The sequence below is a fragment of the Eptatretus burgeri genome, chromosome 15 (assembly GCF_056783735.1).
Source record: "Eptatretus burgeri isolate ZD-2024b chromosome 15, Ebu_testis_v1, whole genome shotgun sequence".
Lineage (NCBI taxonomy): Eukaryota > Metazoa > Chordata > Myxini > Myxiniformes > Myxinidae > Eptatretus > Eptatretus burgeri.
Genome location: NC_140975.1, coordinates 52,299,634 through 52,309,207, shown reverse-complemented (window position 1 = coordinate 52,309,207; position 9,574 = coordinate 52,299,634). Strand labels below are relative to the sequence as shown.

At 39.6% G+C, this 9,574-nt stretch overlaps 1 protein-coding gene across 12 annotated transcripts in view; it reads right to left on the bottom strand.

Annotated features, from left to right (window-relative positions):
• Positions 1-1,151: 1,151 nt before the first annotated feature.
• RPS6KC1 (ribosomal protein S6 kinase C1) overlaps positions 1,152-9,574 on the bottom strand; it is a 98,804-nt gene continuing 90,381 nt past the window's right edge. For 10 of the 12 annotated variants that reach the window (XM_085855909.1, XM_085855899.1, XM_085855900.1 and 7 more), the window contains one exon: positions 1,152-1,610. In XM_085855909.1, coding sequence (XP_085712035.1) covers positions 1,491-1,610 — 120 coding nt within the window. In that variant the 3' untranslated portion in view covers positions 1,152-1,490. Of the gene's footprint in view, positions 1,611-2,156; positions 2,331-9,574 lie in introns of all 12 variants that reach the window. The other 2 variants (XR_015051483.1, XR_015051484.1) reach the window with 2 other exon arrangements.

The following is a 9,574-nucleotide window of genomic DNA, read 5'->3' as shown; positions in this document are numbered from 1 at the left end:
CAAAAAATAACAAAGGGTCCTGGATTACAAGGTGATTCCAGGAGAGGCAATAGTGAGTCAGCATCTTTCCCCTCTGAGTCGCACTGCTCATCCTTATTCCTCTCCACTTCTTCAAAGTTATGGCAAACTGCTATCTCATATGTTTTTCTTCTCCTCACTTGAGACTAATGGGGTTGCTACTCTCCTCCGTTGTGAACATGTTGAACTAAAACTTCCTCAATATACTCTTGTATTAACAAAACAAAGCAAAAATAATAGAGGACCAATGATCCTGTAGCTCACCTGGCTGGTTGCCAAAAAGTGGAGTGACAGATGGATCAGGGTAAAAATAAGAGTTAGATTTAGAATACACATTTTAGGTAAGGTAGTATTGACATGATGTTCACAGTAGTGCAACTCCCTGCTGTCTACCAGCCTTAGTTTTCGAGATATTGCTAACTTCCAGTATGATGATGCCACTTCCTCTTGTGTCAAAATTAGCCATATTTGATAAAGTGCATCTCCAAGGTACCTATAATTCATATTTAGAGATATTACCCACTTTCTGTATTATGACATCATTGGTGGCTGTTTGTATTTCGGATCAGCTTCTGTTAATCAAACGTTCCCAAGGGTAGTCGATCATATGTTTTCGGTTTCACATTGATTGGTTAAGCAGTTTCAGAGAAGACTTTTGAAGGTTTTCTTATGATCCAATATGGCTGCCATACCACATGACTTGTGATATCATTGTGAACAAACTATATTTCCCTTGGGTAGTTGATTACAAATTTAAAGTTTTGCACTGATTCGTTAAAGCAGTTTGAGAGAAGAAGATTGTTAAAGATTTTCCTGTAATCCAAAATGGCAGCCAACTAGATCAATATTCAAGTACTTTTAAGACCTATTAAACCTTACGATGACATACTTATAGGGGGATGGGGAGGATGCCATGAACAAGCTTGAGTTCTATCACACCAAAGATCATTTTAGCCAAGTTTGGTCACAATCCCATCAGCAGTTTCAAATAAGAAGTTGGAAGTGTTTCCGGACGAACGGACGGACTCACAATGTGCCATCTCAGAAGCTCACCTGAACTCTGTTTCAGGTGAGCTAACAAAGAACCACATGCAGCTACATGGAGCAAATGATGATACTTGCCAAATTATATGGACATTTCATGTTCCTAAAATTTAATGAAAGGAAAGAAAAGGTGGTACAGAATTTATGGACAAATTATAGCAGCCAAAAAGTTTCAACAAAATCACATCATTCATACAAAAAAAGAACATTTAAGAAATAATGTAGCACTTTAAATCATTTGCCATCATAAAACATGGAATTGTAAACATGAAAAAGTCAAAATTTATATCGAAAACATAATATTGTGCAGAAACATCATAGAAACCCATTACAGTATACATCCATTTCCTTGTGAAAACAGTAGAGTAATGAATACTTTATACAAAGCAAATCATTATTGTACAGCAGTTAACTACATCTGGGTTGCATCACCCTTCCCTCAAGTTAAATTCGTTGTCCAGCAGGTCATCCCAGCTCACACCCTGGAAAAATGGGTGTTCTTTGATCTCAACCCCGCCAAGTCGCTCTCGGCTGTTAAACTGCAAGAGCTGAAAACAGGCATCAGGTTAAGTATCGACAACAATCAAAAGAATATGCAGCAAAAGTGTTTATAAACCATGATAACAAATCAATGTTTGTTCGATTTCCTTTGTAAATGCTCAACGTTCTGCTCAAAACAGAGGCTCTGCTCGATAATTAATGTTTTAAACAGAGGCTCGAAGATTACATCAGCCTTTTAACCACAATCACTCTTCCTTCATACGGCAATAGCTAAGGTCACAAAGCAATAACTGAAAGAAACATTTCAAATTTTTGGATCAAAGCACATCAGACAATTGCCGTTATTTGAAATGTTTGATGTTAAGAATAAAGAGATTTTGAAAATACGGTTCTAACATTGCAAAAAAACCTCCAGAGTTAAACATACAAACAGCGAGCTTCAAGTCAACACAATCCTGCCATTTTGTCTCAAAATTCAAAAAAAGCAAATTACTATTTATGCTCTTTATTTACAAGTAAATTCTCAAAGTGTTTTACAAGCAAAAGAAGAGGTAAGAAAGGTTAAGAATAGGAAAATAATAATAATATAATACCATTCCTTTTGTGCCGTAAATGCGCATAGTGCTGCCGAGGCAGTTTTTATCGGGAAGGAGTACGGTCTTGGATGGGTCGCCACTCCGACGCAGGTTACCAAAATGGTTATTACCCCAGCACACTGGTACTCATTTCACCGATCTCAGAAGGATGACAGGCTGAGTCAACCCCACCTGGTGTGAATTTAATGGTTAACAGGGGCTTAAACTCAGGACCCTAAGGTCCCAAGCCAACCACTTTAACCACTAACCTAACAGCAGGCTTTAAGAATAGAAAAAGGGAGACATGAAAAGATTAAAAGATAGATTTAAAATGTGTAATTCACAAAGCTGTACAAATTTTAAAACGCAACGAGTGTCACACTTGAAAAGCAAACCTGAAGAATGATAAGTACTGCAAAAGTCTTCATTGTTGTGTGAAGAACGAAACGGAGATCCTATTGTTAGATCAGTATTCTTGGAGAGGTGAAAGGTGTAATTCGGTGAGAAATGTAGGCAGAACAAAGTTTAAATTTTTATTTATTTATTGGCTCCAACGCTCGTTGAGGAACTGCGACACAAATCACGCACACAGATACATGAGACAACACCAGACTTGACTTTCACACAGACACAGCCGCTGAGATTGGGGGAATTGACCTCACTTCTCAGAGCATTCTGGGTAGCAGTGACATCTTCAATATGACTGTTTTTCTCTCCGCACTCAGAGAGGCAATCAAGGAGGAATTTACTCCTCCCCGTAGATGCCAACATATTGGAGGGTTTTTATTTTTTTCCATGCTCTATCCTTGATTACTCCACTTTGATTTAATGACTGGTTTTAGCGAAGGAAACAAATGCTTCTGCAAGAGAAAAGCTGGAGTATAAAAATAATTAATAAGGACTTCCCTTACAACTGCAGGAAGTTGTAAACGCAGGAAGAGGCAATTAGGCCCATCAAAGCCACTGCACAGTGGTGGACAATATGTGGTTGCTCATGCTTTATTATTTTCCCATGCTGAGCGTCAAGAAAGGAAGCAGCACGTACCATGTTTAAAGTCTTTGGTATGAATCGGCCGAGGTTCGAACCACTGACCTCCCAGACTAAGAATGGACGTTCTAACCATTATTCCACTGAGTCTGATTAATTCAATTTTGTTTTGTAGGTTTTCAGTTATTTATAAGAATACTATATATACATTGGCATATCTGGAGACCTGAAAGTATCTTGGGATAGGAGTGATGTGATAAAATTTATGAGAATTGCTGCCATGTTCTGAGTACATTATAGGGACTTGGCAAGAGGCAGGAATGCCTGCTGACAATACATTGAAGTAATCCAAGCACAATGTTATGAGAGCATGAATCAAAGTATCAATAATACTGTGATTTCAGCATGAGCAGATATTTGGTCAACGAAATGGAGATGGAGAGAAATAGATTTAAAGATTTTAGCAAAAGAAGATGATAAAGGAAATTATTGGATGGATAGTGGCACTGAAATTTAAAACTGGAAGCAGAGATCAGGTGATGATCTCCACCTCTTACTATCTGGGGTTGAAGCTTATCGAGAATGAATGAGAGACCAAGTATTAGCACATTAGTTTTAGCAGCATTAAGTTTGAAAAAGTTAATGGGCATCCAGGTCTGAATTTCAGAGACAGGAATGCCAAGTTGTGAAAAAGAGCATATCGGGCACAAGGGATATGTATATTTGATATCATAAATGAAAGCTGACATTGAAAGATCCTGCAAAATTGTACCAAGCAGGGGCGGATGAATACAAATCCAAGGTACAGAAGAATAGATCCATGTCATGAATAACTCATGCCTGGTGTTGGCTTCATGGTTATGGTGGTGGACTTGGGATCCTAGGATCCTGAGTTCAAATCCCACTCGGCTGTTGAATTAATACCAGGTGGGGTTGACTCGGCCTGCCATCCTTCCGAGGTCGGCAAAATGAGTGCCAGCTTGCTGGTATACTGTGTCTGAGTGGTGACCCGTCCAGGATTGTGTCCAATAGCCAAGGAGACTGCTTTGGCAGCACCAACGCTCTGCACAGACTATGGTCCCAATGGATGGATGAATGGATAAATAACTAGCAATGTTTACAGTAGATGTACGATCTGTAAAAGATTGAAATCATCGGAAAGCAGGTCCAGAGAAACTAAACTAAGTTGAAGATGGTCAAATAGAAAATTTGAGTCAACTGTGACAAATAATTATGGTCAAAAGCAGCTGATAGTTGCAGAAGTATAACGATTGTAGCTGATGAGGCTTAGTCCACTTTGTGCAGAATATAATTTGCACCTTTCAAGACGTTAAGTGTTTTGTGCTCCCAGATGGGTAGGGCTCAAAAAGAGAAGCTGGTGCAGGTTTTCATGAAACTGACTCGCGACAGCACTTTCAAAAATCTTGGATCCACTGATTCATTCCTCTTTTCTCCCACCTGTGGAACCAACTTCTACATTCTCTTTAAATCTCATTCTTCCCTCCAGGTCATCAAGACAGTTGTTCACCTCCATCTCAGATTGTCCCCAATCCCAAACCATGATCTTTTCCACCCCCCCTTTAAAAGTGATTTTGTGTCATGGTGTGTGGCTGTGTTAAAAACAAGTTAGTTAGCACGTGACTGGGATTTGTATTTTATATTTAGTTTGCAACATGCTTGTCACAAATTATATCTATGAGTTGTTTGGCATCGTATTGTGTTCTATGCATTGTTTAATGTTGGTGCACCTGTGATCCGACACGGAACGAAATGCGTTTATGTTGGAAGTTCGATTTTAAGCCCTGTGGAGATTGCGAGTATTCTTGTTACTTCCAGTAATTTCTGGCTGCTTTTGGATGTGGAAATACAGAGTGTTAACGGGCAATTTCTCTTAGCATCTGGATATGGAACCGAGTACTTTTCTAGTATTTACGAGTGCTTTCTAAAGTAAGGGTTAATGGACTGAGAGTATATACATATATGGTGAATCAAAGGGGACACGAGGAATAGCGGAAAGACAAAACCAGTCACTTCTTCACTTTGTGCAGGGACGTGTTTGTGTATTCAAGTGTCACATTGTGCTATTCTTGTGAATAAACACACACGTTTAGATCACACTTGATTGACTCAGAGTTGGATGTAGAACAATCAAAGTGGCTTGATTGTGTGACAAAGCTCTTTTGAGAGAATAATGCTTATAAGCAGTGAAGTTAGGAGAGCAATTGCAAGTTTTAGGGAATCGAGTTACAAGTGAAGCAAGTTTAAGAAGAAAGAGCGATCAGAGATTGCAGACCCTCGCCAGGACTTGTTTTGTGCAGTGTACGGTGTGTGTCAAATAAATGGAAGGATGTACTAAATGAAATGTCTAAAATTTAGACCTTTAGATTTAGATAAAATTTAGACCTAAATTTAGACTCTAAATGGTCTAATTGTAAATGTGTACAGGTCAAAGGTAAGTTATAAAGGTCTAAAGGTCTGAAAACGTCGAAATGAGTCTAAAGGGTCGAAATGATCTAAACTGAAGTGTCGAAAGGGGTTTTAAACGGTTGCAGGGGACTAAAGTCTGTAATTTCAGGTCTAAAGGTCGGGATTATCTTAAGGGGTATAAAGAGTCTTAAAATGTCAAAAAACGGTCTAAAGGTCAAATGTGTCTACAGGGTATTGAAAGATGTGAAGGTCTAAAATGATCTAAAGGGTAGAAAGGAGTCTGAAGGTCTTAGCGGCTCTCAAGGTTCTCAAGGGTTGAACGGGGTCTATAGGGTCTTCAGGGTCGACAGAGTCTTAGGGTTCTAAAGGGCATATAGGGTCTCATGGGGTCTACAGGGTCTTAAATTGGCTTAGGGGTCTTAAAGGGTGTTGGGGGTCTTAAGGATCTTTGGGGTTTTAAGTGCTTTAGGGGTCTTAAGGATCTTTGGGGTTTAAGTGCTTTAGGGGTCTAAGGGGTCTTAGGGGTCTTAAGGGTCCAAAGGGAGTAATGTAATTAATACACATATTCATGTTGTGTGTGGCCAAACAGACAAACAAATGGACCCAAATGCAATACCCTCACCTCTGGTGAAAGTAATAAGGCGATTAGAAATTGTGACCAGGATGTGTGTGGTGAGAAATTGTTCAGGATCATCAGAGAGGTGTGAAAATTGTAATGAATCAGATAATTTGGTTGTCAGATCAGACGTACCAAAAAGGTTAGATCAAAATCATAAAAATTAGAAAATTTATATTGGTCAAAATATAATTTTACAAAATGATGTTTGTGGTGTTCTGCATCTTTAAATATTCTACATTGGTGCAATGTTGCATAATGAAAATGGAAGTGGGAAAGGAGAGAGGGAGGGACTCTGAGGAGGGGTGGTACACCACTACATCCTTTACATCCTTTGTGAGCATCAAGCCATGCTTATGAGACAGAGGATAGATTATGGACGTGTCTATCCCACGACGACTCAATTAAAAGAGATGTATCAATTAACCACTCGACTACAATTACTGAAGTGTTCATCACTGGAATGTCAAAACAGATGAGTTACAACTCATCAATGCCAATATTAAACCGTTGTATATACACTATGCATACAGAGAGTCATGAAGGATGGGGGGCTAGGGGGTGAAGTGAAAAAAATGTAATTCATGGAAAAGTAGGAAAGTAGATGGTGGGGGGGGGTGGTGGTTGTAAAAAGGAGTTCGTGAGAAGGGAGAAGAAAAGGGAAATAATGTAAGAAGAAAGGAATAAAAATGACTGGGGGGGGGGCAGGGAGAAGGAAAAGAACATGTGAAGAGATAAAAAAAATTCTGCCATTTTTGCAAATGCAGTGTGCAGATATCCCCTTAAATAGTTGTAACCAAAGTCTAAGATCGTGGAAGGATGAGGTGCAAGATGGTAGACGGAAGTGCACTACCAGTGAAGCAATGGTACAATATGTGTGTGTGAAACAAGGGGATGAACAAACAGGAGAGACGTAGGAGGGAAACAGTGACCTGCAGTCAGATGGGGCAAGGTAGGGGAGGGTGAATGAGGATAGAACAGATCATGGTAGGTATGGAGGATGACCAGAGATGGTGGTGCACTGCCAACACGATGCCTGGAGGGAAGAGCTGGATTGAACAAACTGAGGAAAAAGGTTCCACAAGTGGGTGAACAGGGGACCAAATGAGTGAAGGTGAGCAGTAAGCCCAGATTTTGTGGGTTGCACAAGGTGTTTGCTGAAAATAATGTGTGTGGCCTGGAGGGACTGAGTAGGAATGGAGTGATGAAAGAGAAGAGAAAGCAAGATCTGAGTATGTAGAAACAAAAGAAAACGGAAACGTCACCAACCTGACTGTGGGTGATAGACTTTGTAGAACAGTGATCATCACGATTTTTTTAGAAGGGGGCCACTTTGGCCAATAAGACATCAGTGTGAGAGCCGCCACACTACCTGCAGGACTCCAAAATGGCTATTCGGCCTTGCCTCCATGTATTTTTTTTTTCCGTTGTTACTGGGCTGCAAGCATAATGATGTTACTTTTATGCTTCGCATTAGAACACTCATTTCAAACAATTTGGGTCAATTTGATAGCATTTCTGGCGGATTATGATGGCGGCGTTTTCACATTTTTGTATTACCAGCCACATGTCATGGGCCGCACTTTAGGCCACCAGGGGCCGCTAATGGCTCGCGGGCCACGCAATGAAGAACGGGGTTGTAGAAGATACCAATATGTTGAGAGCTGTGCATTCTGCAGCATGCAGGAGAGGCAGGCGTGAAGCGAGATCACCAGCCCATAGAAGAGAGCAGTACTCCATTGAGAAATGGAAAAGAGGCCTTTTCAGCTGTGAGAATGTAGAACCAAGGAAGGACTTTTAATGGAAGAACCAAGGAAGGACTTTCAATGGAAGAACCAAGGAAGGAATTTTAATGGAAGAACCAAGGAAGGAATTTTAATGGAAGAACCAAGAAGGACTTTTAATGGAAGAACCAAGGAAGGACTTTTGATGGAAGAACCAAGGAAGGACTTTCAATGGAAGAACCAAGGAAGGACTCTTAATTGAAGAACCAAGGAAGGACTCTTAATGGAAGAACCAAGGAAGGACTTTTCATGGAAGAACCAAGAAGGACTTTTAATGGAAGAACCAAGGAAGGACTTTTGATGGAAGAACCAAGGAAGGACTTTCAATGGAAGAACCAAGGAAGGACTCTTAATTGAAGAACCAAGGAAGGACTCTTCATGGAAGAACCAAGGAAGGACTTTTCATGGAAGAACCAAGGAAGGACTTTTCATGGCAGAACCAAGGAAGGACTTTTCATGGAGAACCAAGGAAGGACTTTTAATGGAAGAGCCACGGAAGGAATTTTAATGGAAGAACCAAGGAAGGACTTTTAATGGAAGAATCAAGGAAATAACTTCAATGGAAAAACCAAATAACTTGGCACAGCAGAAGATGCTTTATCAGAGGACAGCTTTGGAGGGCAATTTTGAGAAATGCTTTGCCCATGAGAGGTCATAACTGTTAGTAAGGCCCAGAAGTTTGTGAAACAAAACTTCCAGTGGGAGATTGAGAAAATAGTTTTTTTTTTGTATACCTTGTCAAGGCTCGTATGAGAGCTAACACACAACATACAGCAAGGGGGGCATGAGACAAGAGGGGTGTGGGAAGGACAAAACAGTGGGGAACAGAGGCACTAGGAGATCTGTGGAAGGTAGAGGGATGGGGCAGGAAACATGAGGTATACAAGATGGTATAGATGTGTTAATTTGATCCTTCTGGGAGAAAGGATGAGAATGTGAGATTTGCATGGATTGAAAGATACATTCCAAGTGTTAGAGCAGCATCTGATCCTTCAAGTAAGAAGAAGAAGAGAGAAAGAAGAAGAAGAGAGAAAGAAGAAGAAGAGAGAAAGAAGAAGAAGAGAGAAAGAAGAAGAAGAGAGAAAGAAGAAGAAGAGAGAAAGAAGAAGAAGAGAGAAAGAAGAAGAAGAGAAAAAGAAGAAGAAGAGAAAAAGAAGAAGAAGAGAAAAAGAAGAAGAAGAGAAAAGAAGAAGAAGAGAAAAGAAGAAGAAGAGAAAAGAAGAAGAAGAGAAAAGAAGAAGAAGAGAAAAGAAGAAGAGAAAAAGAAGAAGAAGAGAAAAGAAGAAGAAGAGAAAAGAAGAAGAAGAGAAAAAGAAGAAGAGAAAAGAAGAAGAAGAAGAGAAAAGAAGAAGAAGAGAAAAGGAAGAAGAAGAGAAAAGGAAGAAGAAGAGAAAAGGAAGAAGAAGAGAAAAGGAAGAAGAAGAGAAAAGGAAGAAGAAGAGAAAAGGAAGAAGAAAAAAAAGAGAAAAAGAAGAAGAAAAAAGAGAAAAAGAAGAAGAAAAAAAGAGAAAAAGAAGAAGAAAAAAGAGAAAAAGAAGAAGAAAAAAAGAGAAAAAGAAGAAGAAAAAAAAGAGAAAAAGAAGAAGAAAAAAGAGAAAAAGAAGAAGAAAAAAGAGAAAAA